At 49.9% G+C, this 19,034-nt stretch overlaps 1 protein-coding gene across 4 annotated transcripts in view; it reads left to right on the plus strand.

Annotated features, from left to right (window-relative positions):
- The window catches only part of Asic1 (acid sensing ion channel subunit 1), a 32,286-nt gene extending 13,666 nt beyond the window's left edge, over nucleotides 1–18,620 (plus strand). The window contains exons 1-10 of one of the 4 annotated variants that reach the window (XM_070040864.1): nucleotides 8,443–9,260; nucleotides 12,496–12,646; nucleotides 13,247–13,374; nucleotides 13,905–14,055; nucleotides 14,262–14,318; nucleotides 14,749–14,902; nucleotides 15,603–15,694; nucleotides 16,131–16,210; nucleotides 16,291–16,395; nucleotides 16,535–18,620. In XM_070040864.1, the coding sequence (XP_069896965.1) occupies nucleotides 8,595–9,260; nucleotides 12,496–12,646; nucleotides 13,247–13,374; nucleotides 13,905–14,055; nucleotides 14,262–14,318; nucleotides 14,749–14,902; nucleotides 15,603–15,694; nucleotides 16,131–16,210; nucleotides 16,291–16,395; nucleotides 16,535–16,639 (1,689 nt within the window). In that variant the 5' untranslated portion in view covers nucleotides 8,443–8,594 and the 3' untranslated portion in view covers nucleotides 16,640–18,620. Of the gene's footprint in view, nucleotides 1–8,442; nucleotides 9,261–12,495; nucleotides 12,647–13,246; nucleotides 13,375–13,901; nucleotides 14,056–14,261; nucleotides 14,319–14,724; nucleotides 14,903–15,602; nucleotides 15,695–16,130; nucleotides 16,211–16,290; nucleotides 16,396–16,534 lie in introns of those variants that run through there. The other 3 variants (XM_070040870.1, XM_070040880.1, XM_070040890.1) reach the window with 3 other exon arrangements.
- Nucleotides 18,621–19,034: the final 414 nt, after the last annotated feature.

Raw genomic sequence — 19,034 nt, forward strand, 5'->3', positions numbered from 1 at the left:
GGCCTGAACTCTGGGCCTAGGCGCTGTCCCTCAGCTCTTCAGCTCAAGGCTAGCACTCTACCACTTGAGCCATAGCACCACTTCCAGCTTTTTTCTTTTTGCTTATGTGGTGCTGAGGAATCGAACCCAGGGCCTCACGCATGCAAGACAAGTGCTCTACCACTGAGCCAACTTCCCCGCCCCCTCACAGACTTTCTAGACTAGGCAGGCTCCTAATTATGATCTTTAGATCTCAGCCTCTTAAATAGCTAGAATTACAGACATGCGCCACTGTATTCAGCTCCTCTGCCTTTTTTTTTTTTTTTTTTTTTGGTCTGTTGTGGGGCTTGAACTCAGGCCTGAGTGTTGTCCCTGAACTCTTTTTGCTCAAAGACAGCTCTACCACTTTGAGCCACAATGCTACTTTCTGGTTTTTCTGGTGATAAATTCAAGGTAAGAGTCTCATAGCCTTTCCTGCCTGGGCTGGCTTTGAACCATGATCCTCAGATCTCAGCCTCCTGAGTAGCTAGGATTGTAGGCATAAGCCACCAGCACCCAGCTTCCTCTGCCTTTTTATTGTATCATCTGACCAAGTCCCAACCTTGAATGAACCCACTGTTGGCCTTCCCCAGGGAATCATTAGAGCAAGCAGGTACCACCAAAGGAAGTAGCATTACCCCAGAGTAGCATTGGATCATGTTGTATTCATGATCATCATCCTTTAGTGGGCCTGTGGTGCTGCCTAGCAACTCCGCTGTGCCTTCCTGGTCACCTTGCTCTGTCCCTCCCCACCCTCCCCCCCCCCCCCCCCGTGATTACTGAAAAGTCCTCTACTCACCTCCAGAAGCCACCTTGACTAGCTCCTCTCTGCAGACGACCTTGCCTCCCACTTCACTGAGAGCACAGATGCCTCAGACAAGCTCTCCTCCTTCCTCCAGGTACCAACACCCTGAAGGGAGCATCTAGCTTATCCACAATAAAATCTCAACCTACTCTCCATATCTGATTCCATGCTGCCAGTGTAGGAATTTTATCCTACTCATTCTGCCTCCCCTTCATCTACAGGCAGTCTCTCCTCAAGCTAAGAGGCCCCACTGACATCGAAACAACCTTAAGACACTCCCACTTAAGAAAATGTATGTGCACACACACGCACACTCATGCATGTACTCACCTACATAGTCCCAGCTAACTGAGATACTGAGGCAAGACAATCACATGAGCACAAGAGTTTCAAACTCACCTGGACAACACAGTGAGATCCCTTCTGGAAGGAAGGAAGGAAGGAAGGAAGGAAGGAAGGAAGGAAGGAAGGAAGGAAGGAAGGAAGGAAGGGATGATTAAATAAATGAATGGTCTCTAACAACAGCTACCATTTGTTATCAAGTAGGTTTAAAGTCCCCATTTTCTGTCTCCCACTCACTCTTCGATCCACTTAGGCTGCCTTTCCTCCCATGCCAGCACTCTGCCATTAGTGAGCTTCATGTTGCATGCATGGTTCATCCTTGGTCTGTAGCAGCATCCCAAACCAATGATACTCACCTCTTTCTTGAACTGCTCTTTTTCCTCACCACTAATTCTCCACTTGCCTCTGAAGTCAAGCCACTCCTCTCTCTGCCAGCTTGTTCTTTTCTACTTGGCCATTAAGTATTATATTGACTCAAGGCTCAGTCCCAAGTTTTGTCCTTCTTTTAAACCAGAAGGATACAGTCTAAGGGCATGGTGTGAAGAACTTTTACATTGAGCTATCCTATCATGTAATAGCTGCAAATTGCATTGGCATGTATTTATTTGATATGAAATATTCCCAGCATCCAAGAAAATTCCATCAGGCTTTTTCCTAGGCAATACATCCCATACAAGCCTGCCATTGTTCTATTGATATGTTTAAGTTTCAATATAGTTATCTTTTGAACTACCTAAATATATGTATCTTCTCTCCAATAACTGCTCTTTTTGTGTCTGTTTTCACTCATGATTATGACTGTGAGATTTAGTCTCATTACAGATAGCAGTAGTTGGTTCTTTTTCAGTGCTGTATAGTATTTCATTATACAAATATAATACAATTAATTCATCTATTCTATGAATGCCTGACATTTGAGTTGTTCCCGGCATTTGGCTGTTATCAATAAAGTTACTATGAACATTCTTGCTCACATTTTCAGGTTGACATATACACTCATTTCTTTTAGGAATACAGCTAAGAGCTATAGCTAAGTGCTGAGGTCAAATTCTGTTTAGCTTTAGTGGATATTGCCAGTTCAAGCCTCTTTTCTATCTTTTCTTCTTTATTTCATATTCTATTTTTGGGCAGTCTCATCTTCACTCATCACTTCAATTACTATTTACACACTGACAACTGCCAAATTGCTGTCTCAGGCCAGCTCTTCCCTTCTAACATCAGCCCCAATAGCCAATTTCCCACTTAACATCTCTACTTGGATGTCCTCAAGGCTTCTTCATAATCAGCATGGGCAAAACCAAACTCATCCCTCTCAGACATATCCTTTCCCCTCAAACAAACCCTTTCCCCTTGCCTTGATCTAGTGAGCCACCTACCACTCACCCAGACAGGCTAACCGGAAATCTGCCCAAATGCTGTGCCACCCTCACATACCTTAATAGGAGCTGCCAACTCCTGACAGGATCTGTCAGCTTTGCCTCCCAAAGTTCTCCCCTCCCCCTACCACTCCATGCCTCACCTCTGCCTCAACAGTGGCTTCCTGACAAGACTTCTACCAACCACTATGGATCCTCTACTTTGTAGCCAGAGCTGGTGTGTGTGTGTGTGTGTGTGTGTGTGTGTGTGTGTGTGTGTGTGTGAGCTGGTGTGTGTGTGTGTGTGTGTGTGTGTGTGTGTGTGTGTGTGTGTGCCAGAACTGATATTTGAAACCAGGACATTGTCCCTTAGATTTTTTGCTCAAGGCTGGCACTCTGCCACTTGAGCCACGATCTATTTTCGACCTTTTTTGTGGCTAATTGAAGAGTCTCACAGACTTTACCTCCCAGACTGGCTTTGAACATGGTTCTCAGATCTCAGCCTCCTGAGTAGCTAGGATTATATACAGGAGTCACCAGCACCCAGCCAAACCAAAGCTTTGCTTGATATCCTTCCACAAAGTGTCTTCCATGGCTGTTGGGCTAGAAACCTTACCTTCAAAGTCTGCATGATCGGTGTCTGCCTGCTTATATCTATCTTTCCAGACACACTTGCTTTCCTTTAGCTCTCCTTCTTCAGGACTTTTATACACATTCTGTTCTCTAGCTACAACCCCCACCTCAAAAGATGTTCTTTACATTTCATTCAAACATTACTCCCTCAGGAAACCTTCCTTGATTTCTGAATCAGGGGCCCCTGTCCTTTTCCCTCCCCCACCCATAGAACTATATTATGATTTTTACCAGCATGTTTCATAGTTTGGTGGTGCTGCAGCTTAAACTCAGAGTCTCATGCTCTCCCTTACCTTTTTCATTCAAGGCTAATGCTCTACCACTTGAGATACAGCTCTACTTCTAGCCTTTTTTTTCTAGTTAATTGGAGATAAGCATCTCATGGACTTTCCTGCCTGGGTTGGCTTTGATTCTCAGATCTCAGCCTTCTGAGCAGGTAGGATTATAGGCATGAGCCACTGGTACCTGGCATTGTGTGTGTGTGTGTGTGTGTGTGTGTGTGTGTGTGTGTGTGTGTGTGTGTGTTTAAATCATTGAAAAGTGAGTTCTATAAGATGAAAATACGGACCCTTATCTGTTAATCTTTGTGTCAATGAGTCAAGGAAGAAGGAAGGGATTTAAAGATAGATGACATAATTCTAATCGCAAACCTGTTACGAGCAGAACACAAGATTTAAATAGATTGTTGTAGCTGGCAATCATGGCTCATGCCTGAATTCCAAGCTACTCAGGAGGCTAAGATCTGAGAATCACAATTCAAAGCCAGCCCAGGAAGGAAAGGCCATGAGACTTTTACCTCTAATTAAATATCTAAAAAACCAGAAGTAAATCTGTGGGTCAAGTGGTAGGGCAGTAACTTTAAGCAAAAGAAGCTCAGGAACAGCAGCTAGGCCCTGAGTTCAAGCCCCATGATCAACAAAACAAAAAAAAAATAGGTTGTTGTACCTCAGTTTCCTCACTTGTCCAATGGTGGTGAAGTTCCCCACACCTCCCTCTTGGTCTGGGTTGTACAGAGATCCTACAAGGAACTAGGTGAAAACCACCAACCAACTACACCAATAATGATAGGTACAGAGACATAGAGGAAGTCAGAAAGCCCTGGGTTGTCCCATAGCTGAAGAAAAGCACTGATGGGAGGGATGAGGAAAGGCTGCATCTTTGGGTGGCAGATTCAGAAATGAGTGTGGCCTAATTTGGGAGGTTTGATACACTCAGTCACCTCCTGGGGCCTTCTATGTGAGCCTGCAGTCTATAAATGCACTCTGCTATAGTCCTTACTTCCACAGCATGGGGATATTTTGGATCTGTCTACTTGAGGGAGATGAAAGTAACTGGTAATGTTAGAAGAACCAAGAAATAGGGAAGGAGAGGGAATACAGGTGTGTGTGTGTGTGTGTGTGTGTGTGTGTGTGTGTGTGTGTGTGTGTGTGTGTTGATGTACGTGAGGTGAGGTGGGTCTTGGTGTTGGAGTTGGGGGAAAGCGCTATGGCTCTTCCAAATGGCTGTTTTTTGACACTGTTCTGGTCTGCACAGCCTTCCTTCTAGTGGAGTCCCCACACTGGAAGCCATCCCTGTGACTTAGTAATTGCCTTCCTCCAGGCATCCAATCTACAGCCACCTGCAGGATGGCTATTAGAAGGGGATAATGCCCTCTAGTGGGCACAAAACGCAAGGTCAGCCTTCCCTGCCTCAGCGTTGGCTAGCTTGTCCTTCCTCCTCCAACCCAAATTTGGCTCTCACCTCTGAAACACTTCCTGAAGAGGTGCAATGCAAGAGGACCCTGCCCTCTGACAGATGAAGTCCAGGAGGGGGGCAGAAGATGCCCATGGGACAGGAAACCCAAAAGCCAGCCCGGGATTCATATGGGAAAAGGCCAAGACATGAGCTTAAGATGGCAGGTCTCTCTCTTGACCTCTGGCAGTGACATCTTCTTGCCTTTTCTGGATGTTTGTTCCTCGTGGACACCAGATCCTGATCTTTTACTCCCAGAGTCTCTTCCCTTAGAGAGCTACTGGTCACTACTCATACCTGATGGGCCTTGAGCAGAGCTGCACATTCATTCTATTCCTTGGGTAGGCACTGTGTCCTGGGGGGTCAGAGATGGCTTCTTGGAGGACGTAATGTATGACTAGGATGCCAGATATGGTGGCTTCTTCTTGTCGTTCAGCCATTTGAGAGGCTGAGAATTATTTGAAACTAGGAGTTCGGGGTCAGGCTAGACAACATAGCAAGACCTTGTGTCTTAGAAAAGAAACGAAAAATGAACCGAACCTCTTTAAATAGAGCCAGAGGAAGTCAGGAACTCTGGATGAGCCTAGTTCCTCTGAGGAAGGCCCGAGTGGCTGAATGCTGGGGTAAAGCAGAAGGGTTCACCTTGGGGGATGAATTTTACCAGGAGGCCTGGGGCATTAGACAGGGTCTATAAGCAGCAGAATGGACAGTGGACTCAAGAACTTTCAGGGAGTTAGAGCATCAGCTTGGAGGCCATTGTTTAGATAAAAGAATTTGAGACTAGTTGCTCACACCTATAATTCTTACCTATTCAGGAGGCTGAGATCCGAAGATCATGGTTTGAAACCCACCCAGGCAGGGAGGTCCATGAGACTCCATTCCAATTAACCACCAGAAAACCAGAAGTGGAGCTGTGTTTCAAGGGCTAGCTAGCCTGGAGAAAAAAACAAAATAACAACGACACTTAGGGACAGAACCCAGAATTAGAGGCCTATCTGAGGATAGTGGTGTAAGGCTGGAAAGGGCTCAGACCTCAAAGTTTCCCCTTCTGTGCCAAAGTCAATTCCTCTAGAACCTGGAGCCTGCCTCCCATTCCATCACAATCTAGGGTCTATCCTGCAAATGGAGATGGGGAAATTGGAGGGCACGACCCAGGATGATGGAATGGCCAAGGAATTAAAAAACCAAGGTTGACTAGTCCAGCCCCTACTGCTCTTCCTCTGGCTCTGTAGGGGAAAGATGCATCTGTTATCTTCCTTCCTCACTCCCCCCCCCGTTTTCTCCCCACCTCCCCAGGTCACCTTCTTGGCCCTGGAGACTTGGCTGGTAGCTCAAGTTCCTCAACCATTGGACCTGGGTAATGAGAGCACACAGAGGGACCAGAGGCCTGAGAACAGGGAATAGTATAGAGGGTACCTTAAAGACTGAGGGATTGGGGTATCTGAGAGTTTAAGAGGCCCAAGTAGTTTCCCAATAGTTGATCCATGACCCTCTGTCTCTGCACTGATCAGTTTTTTCCACTCACTGGGGAAGAATTCCTCGAACTTCTCTTCTAAACTTTGGAGGAGGGGCATGCTGGGAGGGACAAGCAGGGGAGAAAGTGGTACTCTGCCAGCAAGCTTTTCAGCTACAAGAGACAAAGTCCCTCCTCCAGTGCCGGGAATTGGCCAGAAATGAGTCTGTGGTCAATGAGAGACCTTTGCTAATGGAACCTGGGCCATCCCACAAGCCACAAAAGCGGGGGAGGGGAGGGGAGGGCTCTAAGTGCAGTCAGCATTGGGGAATGGGTGCTGACATGAGGTAAAACTGGAGGTCAGAGAGGAAGGAGAAGGAAAGGGGGTGGGGGGAGTCTAAGCCAGGAGGCACTGGCAATTCACACCTGTAATCCTAGTTACTCAAGAGGCTGAGTTCTGAAGATGGCATTTCGAAGCCAGCCCAGGCAGGAAAGTCTGTAAGACTCTTACCTCTGGGCTGGAAATGTGGCTTAGTGGTAGAGTGCTTGCCTAGCATGCATGAAGTCCTGGGTTCAATTCCTCAGTACCACATACACAGGAAAAGCTAGCAGTGGTGCTGTGGCTCAAATGGTAGAATACTAGCCTTGAGCAAAAGAAGCTCAGGGACAGTGCCCAGGCCCTGAGTTCAAAATCCAGGACTGGCACATAAAAAAAAAAAAAAAAACCTCTTACCGCTAATTAACCCAGAAAACTGGAAGTGTAGCTGTGCTTGACAGACAGGGGCTGGGAATGTGATCTAGTGGTAGAGTGCGCTTGTACCATATAAAAAGAAAAGGCTGGAAGTGGCGCTGTGACTCATGTGGTAGAGTGCTAACCTTGAGCAAATGAAGCTCAGGGACAGTGCCCAGGCCCTGAGTTCTAGTCCTAGGACTGCCAAAACAACAACAACAACAAACAAACAAACAAAGTGATAGAGCACTAGCCTTGAGGGAAAGAACTCAGGGACAGTACCCAGGTCCTGAGTTTAAGCCCCACAACTGACAAAAAAGAGAGTTGGCCACTGGTGGCTCATGCCTGTAATCCTACCTACTTGGGAGGCTGAGATCTGATTATTGCAGTTCAAAGCCAGCCCAAGGGACTGGGAATGTAGCTTAGTGGTAAAGTGCTTACCTAGCATGCATGATGCCCTGGGTTTGATTCCTCAGTACCACATAAACAGAAAAAGCTGGAAGTGGCACTGTGGCTCAAGTGGCAGAGTACTAGCCTTGAGCAAAAAAAGTCGAGGGACAATGTCCACCCTGAGTTCAAGCCCCATGAAAGAAAGAGAGAAAGAAAGAAAATAAGAGGGGGGGGGAAGAGGAGGAGAAGGAGGAGGAGGAGGAGGAGGAGGAGGAGGAAGAGGTGGTAAGAAGGAAGGAAGGAGCGTCACAAGCTAGCTGCAGTGAACTTGGTGGTGGATAGGAAGGGGTTTCAGGGAAATTGGGGGCTCACAGAGTGAGTAAATTGGGGCTAGGACTATGCCTGGAAGGAAACTGAGAAGCAAAGGAATAAGTAGAGAGAGCAGGGAGTTTCAGCTTGGATTGGAAGAATTGAGGGCCAATGAAACATGTGGGGGGGGGGTCAAGGATTAGGTCAAGGAATTAGAAAGGCATGAGAAGTCTGGAGAGTGCCTGCATAGTGCATGAGACTAGGTTATCCCACAGAAACCAAGCAACCACGGCAAGAATAACAAAGAGGGCCAGAATTGAGGTGGGGAAACTGGGGGACACATTGAGGAACAGACTGGCAAGTGACAGAGCAGGCATGTGTGCCCTGGCGGGACTGTTGCCAGCTGAGGTCATCCTGGTACTGAGAGCCAAGGACTCTTAGTCTCACCTTGCCTGGGGAAGGGACAAAAGGAGTCCCAGTCTTAGGCTTTTCTGGGGTTTCAACCATGTCTTAAGTTCTCTATGTCCTGCTAGAATCAATGACAGGAAGGGGCTCCAGTTCCCCGCCCCCTCCATCAGCCTCTTTCCTAGTGCCATCAATTATTCATCAGCACAGATCCCCGCCCTCCTGGCAGGGTAGGCTGGTCCCTCCCTCCAGGCCCCGCCCCAACTCAGCCACACTGCCCATACAAGCTCTGCTGAGGAAGGACAGCCAGCCAGGCAAGGGCTCGGTGGCTGTCCCTGCTAGACCCTGCCTGAGATCACATCACCCAGCCCTCCGCATCTGCCTCCTGGCAATCTCCCAGGGCCAGGAAGCCCCCTGGAGAAGATGCCCATCCAGATCTTCTGCTCTCTGTCTTTCTCCTCCGGAGAGGAGACCCCTGGGTCCTTGGGAGATGTGTGGGGTCCCCAGCAGCAGCAGAGGCAGAAGCAGCGGGACAACTCAGAATCTGAAGAGGAGGAAGAAGAGAAGGAAAAGGAGGTGTCGGGGAAAGAGGCCAATGAGGGTGCTTTACCTTTGGACTTGGTGGCCTTTGCCAACAGCTGCACCCTCCATGGTGCCAACCACATCTTTGTGGAAGGGGGTCTAGGGCCAAGGCAGGCCCTGTGGGCAGTGGCCTTTGTCATAGCACTGGGTGCCTTCCTCTGCCAGGTAGGGGACCGCGTTGCTTATTACCTCAGCTACCCGCACGTGACGCTGCTAGATGAAGTGGCCTCTACCGAGCTGGCCTTTCCCGCGGTCACCCTCTGCAACACCAATGCCGTGCGGCTGTCCCAGCTCAGCTACCCCGACTTGCTCTACCTGGCCCCTATGTTGGGGCTGGATGAAAGTGATGATCCTGGGGTACCCCTTGCTCCACCTGGGCCAGAGGCTTTTTCTGGGGAGCCCTTTAACCTGCACCGTTTCTACAATCGCTCCTGCCACCGGCTGGAGGACATGCTTCTCTATTGTTCCTACTGCGGAGGGCCCTGTGGCCCTCACAACTTCTCTGTGGTGAGTGGGGCCCATACCTAGCACATTAACCCCCAAGACTGTCTTTCAGGATTCTCCCTGACCCTCACCTCCCGGAGCCCAGGACCTTGGTCTATGAGGTCAGCTTCTGATCTGTTGGTGAATGCCAATACTAGCCAGTTGTTAACTATTTTTGATTATCACCCCTTGGGTAGATGGTAAGGCAAGAGCCATTTGGTCTTTGGGGTGGCAGGGAAGTAGGGGGTTTGGTCCCATCCTTACTCCACCCCACTCCTGGTCAAAAACTTCTACAGCAGGGACTTGTGAAGTGTGTGTGTTGCTCGGTCATCTGTGTGTTTACCTGTCTCAGTGAATACAAGTTTCCTCTAAATCCAATGGCCTCTAGCTGTAAGCAGTAGGGACCTTTCTCCCAGAGTCATTTTTCCCCCTTGACCTTCCCACCCAGAGGTCTAGGGTTCTGTTAAGGGACCAACTGCCACCCTCTCTTCTCCCCAATTCAGCTTCCAGTTCTGTCTGGCCTGACTCCTCTCCAGCTCCTCCAGGGTGTTGACTTTTCTTCCCTACACCTCCCTCCCCCAATCACCTGATGCCAGCTTCGTCTCCAATGTAGGAACTGGTGGGTGTCACTTCAGTCCAACCTCAGTCTTTGGATGGATGTAGACATACAGGAAACTGGGAGTTTTTGGCCACTGTGCCTCAGAGAGGCCAGGAGATAAAAGGAAAGGGTTAACCTGTCTTCCTTGCAGTAGGAGGGTAGAACAGACAATTCTATCCTAGAACCACCAGGTGGCAGCAGCAATCCACTGCCCAACAGCCCCGCCCACAGAGCCAGGAAGCCTCAAAAACCTTGTCTCTCACCACCCCAAATGGAGAGTAGGCCTAGGTGTGTGTTCAGCCTGTGGCTGCATGCTCCAAACCTGACAGTGGCTCTGGTAGGCACTAGGGAACTCTTAGAGTTCTTCCTGTGTTTTATCTCTCTCGATTCACTCTAAAAATATGGGAATGTTCTCTGATTTTCAGTTCCGTACCGGAGGGGAACAAAGAAAGCTGTAGGTAGACAGAAGAGTCAAATGCTACTTCCCAGTTATACCCACTCACCTTACTTGTTCCTATGTCACCATCTAGCAGTAGTTCTTTTGTGGGAACATTGAGGAAGTTCATAGGAAAAGAATTAGTTCAGGGCTGGGAATGTGGCTTAGTGGTAGAGTACTTGCCTAGCATGCATGAAGCCCTGGGTTCAATTCCCCAGTACCATATAAAAAGCCTGAAGTGGCACTGTGGCTCAAGTGGTACAGAGCTAGCCTTGAGCAAAAGAAGCTCAAGGGCAGTGCCCAGGCCCTAAGTTCAAGCCCCAGGACTGGCAAAATAAAAAGAATTAGTTCAATCTTCCCTAGGCAGCTTTGAAATCGGGGCTGTGATAAGAGCTACTGTGGGGCACAGAAGGAAGAGAAGACAGAAACTCCATCTCATGGCTGGGATGTCCTCTGATACCTTCAAACTCTGCAAGAGCTTTACCAACATCCCATGTCTGGTTGTTTAGTTTGAGTGGTGGGGGCATGGATGAGGATGGTTCTTGGCATGGGAACTTGGACAGCTTCAGGTTCCATTGATAATGGGACAATGGTGGACAAAAAGGGCTGATGGCTGGAGGAAACCAGAAAGCTCAGCTTTTCTTTATTCTTTTGTGTGTGTGTGTGTGTGTGTGTGTGTGTGTGTGTGTGTGTGTGTGTGTGTGTGTGTGTGTGTGTGTGTGTGTGTGTGTACTGGGCCTTGAGCTCTCGCCTGGGCTTTTTCACTCAAGGCTGGCACTCTACCCCTTGGTCACACCTCCATTTTTAGCTTTTAATGGTTAATTGAAGCGTCTCAGGGACTTGTCCATTCAGGTTGGTTTTGAATTGCGATCTTCAGAACTCAGCCTCCTGAGTAGCTAAGATTATAGGCTTGAGCCAATAGCATTTGGCCCAAAAAGCTTAGTTTTGAAGGGCTTAGGTTTAGAGGCAAGGTCTTGGGGAGAACAGGAGTTCTAGTGGCTGGGGTGAAACACCGAAGAGAAGCACTATTTCAGAGGCCTCAGAGGTCAGGTCTAGACTCTTGGTGGTGGAGGTGTTCATATTCGGATATTGGCAAGAGGGGCTGGGAAAGTGGCTCAGTGGTAGAGCGCTTACCTTGCAGGCATGAGGCCCTGGGTTTGATTCCTCAGCACCACCTAAGCAGCAAAAGCCAGAAGTGGCGCTGTGGCTCAAGTGGTAGAGAGCTAGCCTTGAGCTAAAGAGGTGAGGGACAGTGCCCAGGCCCAGAGTTCAGGCCTCACAACCAACAACAACAACAAAAAAAACTATGCAAGAAAAAGAATGCCACTTTATCCAGGGACCAGTGGTTCATGTTTATAATCCTAGCTACTAAGAAGAGTGAGATCTGAGGAACATAGTTTGAAGCCAGCCTGGGCTGGCTTATCTCTTATCTCTAATGAATCACCAAAACACTTGAAATGGAGCCGTGGCTCAACTGGTAGAGTGCTAGCCTTGAACAAAAACAGCTCAAGGAGGGGCTGGGAAGGTGGCTCCGTGGTAGAGCGCTTGCCTTGCATGCCTGAGGCCCTGGATTCGATTCCTCAGCACCACATAAGCAAAAAGAAAAAAGCCAGAAGTGGTGCTGTGGTTCAAGTGGCAGAGCGCTAGCCTTGAGCTGAAGAGCTGAGGGACAGCGCCCCAGGCCCAGAGTTCAGGCCCCACAACCAGACCCCCCCCCCAAAAAAAAAAACAGCTCGAGAGTGCACATACGTGGGCATGCATGCACATGTACAGATTGGCACTTGATAGTCCAATTGAGAAGACTTTAATAAACTGTTTACAAAGCTGTAGACAGGATTAAGGAAGCCAGTGAGGGTGTGGCAGCTAGCAATAGTGGGAAATTGCTCTCACTCTACCATTCCTGCCCATATTTATAGCCACAACCAGCAAAACAAACAGTCAGGGGACAGGGAAGGATTAGTACCCCAGTCTCTTTCTCCTCCTGCCTTGATTCCTTACTTGTAGTTCCCATTGGCCAAACGCTCAGGCTATGTACCCCACGAAGGTTGGCTCTCCAGAGCACAAAAGGATGGAGAATAAGTGGGAGAGGGAAACAAATGGAGAATGAGCTGCCGATTCCTGAAGAGCAGTGTGATTCCATCATTGGAGGGAGCTGGGGAGAACCTCCAGGGGGCGGGGCAGGGGGTACTGGAAAAACTCAGGCTCTCCACTCTGTTCTTCATCAGGTCTTCACACGGTATGGAAAGTGCTACACATTCAACTCAGGCCGAGATGGGCGGCCTCGGCTGAAGACCATGAAGGGTGGGACTGGCAATGGGTTGGAGATCATGCTGGACATCCAGCAGGATGAGTACCTGCCCGTGTGGGGGGAGACTGGTATGTCACACTTCCCACCACCACCCCTGCCTTGTTGTTCCTGGCCCCCACTTCTACTAGGCTTCCAGTCTGGGACCTGATACAGGGATCCGTCTCCATCTCCATCTCTGAATCTACCTGACGTCCACACTCTCATTTCCCTGACTCCCCCCTCCCCTTCCTGTCTCAGTTACTCTCCAAGGTAACCAGCCATCCTCTTCTATCAGCCGCCGCCACTCACTCTATAAATAACTCCCTCTCTTCTTGGGCTGACTGCCTGTCTTGGTCTCAGGGGGCCTTGGGGGCAGGCGGGGAGGAGGAAGGAGAAAGGGAGGAGAATTGGAGCAAGTATCTGAGACTGTGATACTCTGGGAGAATTTGAAATCTTAAAACTTAGCAAACACCAGATAAGAAAAGAAATGTGTTGAATGCATGTCATTGAAGCCGCATGGAGTTGGTAACCCCAAGAGGCTGGGGAGTAGGCTCAGACCCCAAAGATAACCTCCCACTCAGTCCTAGTGCTTAACTTCTGGGGAAGGTCATAGGCCTTCCTTGTCCCCAGCTCTGAAGGAGATTAGGGCTCAGGAGCCCTCCCAACCCACATCCCCTTTGTTCCCATAGACGAGACGTCCTTCGAAGCGGGCATCAAAGTACAGATCCACAGTCAAGATGAACCTCCTTTTATCGACCAGCTGGGCTTTGGTGTGGCCCCAGGCTTTCAAACCTTTGTGTCCTGCCAGGAGCAGCGGGTGAGAGGGTGGAAGGCTGCTTCTAGGGTGGGGTTGTGAGGGGTTCAAGATAAAGTGGTTAGAAGTCAAGCACTAGTGGCCCCCCCCCTATAATCCTAGCTATTCAGAAGGCTGAGATCTGAAGATCATGGTTTAAAGCCAGCTCAGGAAGGAAAGTCTGTGAGACTTTCATCTTCAATTAAATACCAAATAAACCTGGAAGTTGAACTGCGACTCAAGTGGTAGAGGGCTAGCTTTGAGCAATGAAGTTCAGGGACAGCAACCAGGCCCAGAATTTAAGCCCCAGGTCTGACACACACACACAAAAAAAGGAAGAAAGATAGAGCGGTAGGTGGTTGATAACAGGAGGAACAGGTGAGCTACAGCAAGGATGATAAGCAGCATGAATGACCTACAAACTGAGATTTTCAGAGGCCATGGAGGGGAAGGGGGTAGGGCTCCCCAATTCTGCATCTTGTCAGAGAAGTCCATCAAGGTGACTTGGGGGGAAGAGGTCCCCACACTTCCCCAGCCCCCCGCTCTCCCAGCAGCTCATCTACCTACCCCCGCCCTGGGGCACCTGCAAAGCTGTTACCATGGACTCGGATTTCTTCGACTCCTACAGCATCACCGCCTGCCGCATCGACTGTGAGACTCGGTACCTGGTGGAGAACTGCAACTGCCGGATGGTGCACATGCCAGGTCAGGCCTCCAGGCTCCCAGCACTTATCCTGCCCCTCCACAACTCCTTCCCATCCGTCCTCCTCCCCACGCCCACTCCTTACCTCTCTCACCATCATCTGACCTTGGTCCCTGCCTGTGCCCACAGGGATGGGTGGCAAGAAGGGTAGACTCTGCCATCACAACCCCTTTAAACTCCATCCTGCAACCACTGTCTTCTCCTCCAGGGGACGCCCCATACTGCACTCCAGAGCAGTACAAAGAGTGTGCAGATCCTGCCCTGGGTGAGTCCTTCCCCCGCCCCACCCCTCACCCCTGACCTTGTTCTGGAGTAGTCAGAATACAGCCACATGCATAAGGGTCTCAGTCTAGACAGCTCTGATCCACTGCATCCACACACGTGAATGCTGAGAATAGCATTTTCACAGGTCCCTATGGAAAATGAGCAGGGTGGGGTCACCTGGGAAGGGCCTCCAGTCTCCTTCATAAGTAACTCAAAATGGCTGACCATCACAGATCCTCAGGGAATGGCACATAGGCAGAATACATAATTATGAGAGACAGGGTGGGCACGAGGCTGAGGGAAAAGGGCAGGTCAGGAAAACAGAAGGGGGCTCAGGGGCCCTTGGTGGGGGCAGGGCCAGAATCTTTCTGTTGAGAGTTGGTGGCAGAAGGATATCACTCAACCAGCGCCTGTCACCTGGCTGGGCACAGACTTCCTGGTGGAGAAGGACCAAGAATACTGCGTGTGTGAAATGCCTTGCAACCTGACCCGCTATAGCAAGGAGCTGTCCATGGTCAAGATCCCCAGCAAAGCCTCCGCCAAGTACCTGGCCAAGAAGTTCAACAAGTCTGAGCAGTACATAGGGTAAGAGCTCCACAGTGCTGGGCAAGGTCTGTGGACAGGGACAGTGGAGGGTATGAGTGGGCTTTGATGAGGGCTCAGCAGGCAAGAGAAAGTTGAGATAAACCCAGGGAAGACACACGTGGCAACCAAAGTGTGTGGGCTGGGAGGTGTACAGAGAGAAAACCAGGCCAGAACAAGCAATGGAAAGACTCTCTGTCCTCTCTCCTCACTTTACACTGTCTCCACCCTCATGCTGTATTTAGGATCTCCTCCCTCTGCCAGTATGTAAAGCATCTTTTCCTCTATGCCATTTCATCCAATCCTCACAACTCTAGAACTTGTCCATCTGCATCTCATTTTGTGTATATATGTGTGCCAGTCCTGGGGCTTGAACTCAGGGCCTGGGTGCTATCCCTGGGCTTTTGTGCTGGAGGCTATAGCTCTACCGCTTGAAGCACAGCTCTACTTCTGGCTTATTTTCATGATTAACTGGGGATAGTCTCATAGGGTTTCCTGCCCAGGCTGGCTTTTAACTCCCATCTTCAGATCTCAGCTTCCTGAGAAGCTAGGATTATAAGCATGAGCCACCAATGCCCAGCTTGGATCTTGTTTTGTGGGTACAGAAACAAGTTCAGAGAGGCTAACTTGCTATGGTCACCTGGCTAGCAAGGGGCAGAGATAGGACTTGAACCTAGGTCTTCTCCTCCCTACCCCTGTACAGGGAGAACATTCTGGTGCTGGATATTTTCTTTGAAGTCCTCAACTATGAGACCATTGAGCAGAAGAAAGCCTATGAGATTGCAGGGCTCCTGGGTGAGCTTCTGATGTCACTTGTCATGGGATCCCTACCACCCAAACCAGCGTGTTTATTCTGCCCCATCCCTGGGGGCCTTTCCCCCAACCCTGTGGTGTGGCATGCAATGGGGGAAGGGCATGGGCAAAGAGGAAAGCGTAGCTGCCCCTTGGACAGGGGCATAAGTGGAGACTAAGAGTTTGGGGATATTTTGTAAAGTCCTTTTCCCTTAATAACATCTTTTTCATCTCAAAAAAGTAGAAAAATGTTTTTTTTTAAAAAAGTATAGAGAAGCAAAGAGAAATGCTGTCAGGATCTGGTTTTGCAACACTTCCTAAGAAGGCTGTTAATCCCTTTGTGAATCTGGCTGGCCTGCCCTAGCCCCAAGGAGCCCTACTGTCCCCTGGGGTCCTGAGCCCCTTCACCTCCCTGCCATCCCCACCCCCACTTCCACAGGTGATATTGGGGGCCAGATGGGGCTATTCATCGGAGCCAGTATCCTCACTGTGCTGGAGCTCTTTGACTATGCCTATGAGGTAAAGGGGGAGAGGGGAAGGGGGAAGGGGCTATAGAGGAGCAGGGCTCCAGTCCACCCACCCCTCTCTGCCCTTCTTAGGTAATTAAGCACAAGCTGTGCAGAAGAGGCAAATGCCAGAAAGAGGCCAAGAGGAGCAGCGCAGACAAAGGCGTGGCCCTCAGCCTGGATGACGTCAAAAGACATGTGAGGGACCAGGGCAAGGGGCACCCTGCAGCCAGACCCTTCCTCCACCCCCCCCATGAACACCCCCTCTCCCAGAAACACCTTCTCCCTTGGCTCCCTAGGTCCTCATAACCAGTCCCCTTCTGTGTCTTTCCCCTAGAACCCCTGCGAGAGCCTCCGGGGCCATCCGGCCGGGATGACGTATGCTGCCAACATCCTACCTCACCATCCGGCCCGAGGCACATTTGAGGACTTTACCTGCTGAGTCCCGCAGGCCACTGTACCAAAGGCCTAGGTGGGGAGGGCGAGGAGAGCAAAGGGGCCCCAACTGCCCCCCCACATCTGCCCTGAGGACTCACCCATACTCCTGGGCAGCCCTTTTCCTCTTGCCTGGGTGAGGAAGGAGTCTTGACCTTAGAAGACCTCTCCCTGCCTCTATCTCATTCTTTTTATTTTAACAAAACTAAACTAATCTTCAAAAAGAAAAAAGAGAGAGAGAGAAAAAACCTCGGCAAAGGACCTCAGGCTGCCCCTCCCTGCTCCATGCTGCCGCCCCTAGCTCCCAGCCTGAGTTCTGTCTGTCATCTGAGTGTCCACCTACATCCTGCTGCCACCAGTCACCAAAGTCCCCTCCCAGTGAGGGGTAGGGGGGATCCCTGGGGTCTGGAATTCAGGCCCCAAAACAGAGAATGTACCTTAAGGGGGGGGAGGGCTAGTGAGGGGGCTTCCCCAGCTTTAGGAGACCCTCTCAGACCAGTGACTTCCCCCCTCCCCCGTCAACTCCCCCCCCAAGCTCATCTCCAGGCAGAAAAATAAATCTCCAGTCCCGCTCCCTCACACTATGTGAAGTTTCTGGGGGGAGGGGAGGGGTCAGGGATCCCCTGAAGAAGTGGAGAAGAGAACATGATGTGGCTCCGGTGCTGAAGGCCACATCCTAAATCCCTATGAGCTCTCCCCCACTCCAAAGCTTCTGGAGAGACTTCCTTCCCAGAGGCAGCCTTCCTCCACATCCTGTAAAAGACCTGGCTGGTTAGCTTCCAGCTCCGGGAGAGGGGCACGGGTGCCTGACCTCACTGGCCTCCCTCCCAGAGGCCCTTGCAAAGGGCCACATCCATAAATTTTCTTATGGAACACTCCCAAGTCTTCTTCTCCAGCTTCATTTGCTTCTTTCAACAACCTCATCTGCATTTTCTATTTCTATATGATACAGACTCTATATTGCTATATCTCTGTATATACTTTCCTCTAACCCTGTCTGTCTCCATCCTTTTGTCTCAGAGAACCATCTTCCCAGATATTCCCACCCTCCCCCTCCAAAAAGAAGTTCCTCCTTCTGTGTTTCTCCCCTGTTCCTGGTCTCTGAATGCCTTCGCCTGTATAAACAGTTGGACTCTCCCCTGGTGTCTGTACTGTGTACACACATCCCTCTGAGAAGCACAAGGAGACGACACACGCATTGTAACCTTCGCACTGTCTTGGTGGCGACATAAAGGAAGCTGTGAATCACAAGCTCTGCCTCTTTCTGGCCTCACCCTCTCCCCTCAATCCCAGGTACCCTCTGTCTTCCCTGCAGCCTTAACATTCCCTTCCCCTGCTCCTCCTATCCCAATGTCCTTTGCCTGGCTGACTGGGGTCTCCCCAAGAAAGGAGTGCTACAGAGGTAGCCCCACGTAGGGGGTAGAGAACTATGCTGGACACTAAGTCAAGAGACAGAAGGGAGCTGCGGATTGGTGACTCCCACAGCTAGGGCAGTGGGTGCCCACAGGAAGAAGCTGAGGTCTTCAGTCAGTGGCCTTTCCCTCCTTCTGGGTTCCCAGCCTCCCTTCCTCACCTGATGTCCAACCAAGCCTACCTGGTGAGTCAGGGTTTGGTCATGGGAGGAAAGAGGCAAGACCTAAAGGGGGAGTTGAAAGATTTGCTGTTCTGTCTCCCTACAAGTAAGGGGTTGGGCCTGTCCCAACCCCTCCACCAGGCAATCCTCACAAGCCAGAGCCCTAACCCTTTCCAGGCCTTCTCTGTCCAGCTATCTCTTGGTGTACACTCCCAGAACAGTGCCTGTGGGCAGTTCATCTGCATTGGTCTGGAGCTGGAGAGTGAGACTATATAGGATCTTTGGAAACTTCTTGATTTCTAAAAGTTCCTTAGAAAACAGCCTTTCCAAAGGGAAGAAAGAGCAAGGCCAAAAGTGTGCACTAGATGGGGGTCAGTAGGCAGGGCCCTGGGTGACGCATGACTCTGGTCTAATAAACTGGGTTTCAACCATCTCCTCTTCAGTGTTGTTCTTTTTATTTGAGGAGTTTTTAGGTATTCCCACTAAAGCTGAGATTAGCATGAGACCACACTATAAGGGGAGGAGTAAGAAAAGATCTGATCAGCAAGACACTGGAATCTGTCCTGACAGGGGATACGCTGATCACACACCAGGAATGGTTTGAAACACTAGGCAGGAAAAGAGGGAAGGGATTGAACACAATATATTTCCCAAAGGTAAGTCTCGGCACAGAAGGATTCTTTGGAGAGGTGGCAACGTCAAAATTCCAGATAAACTGGAACCTAAAATCTGGAAGCAGAATAGGTTACAAAGGTGAAAAAGGAAATGGGTCGCAGTTCCCACAAGAGGAAATCATTGCGGCAACTATTTATGGAATGGATCCTGGGCT

This window comes from Dipodomys merriami, unplaced genomic scaffold, assembly GCF_024711535.1.
Source record: "Dipodomys merriami isolate MVZ:Mamm:240054 unplaced genomic scaffold, mDipMer1.0.p SCAF_10, whole genome shotgun sequence".
Classification (NCBI taxonomy): Eukaryota; Metazoa; Chordata; class Mammalia; order Rodentia; family Heteromyidae; genus Dipodomys; species Dipodomys merriami.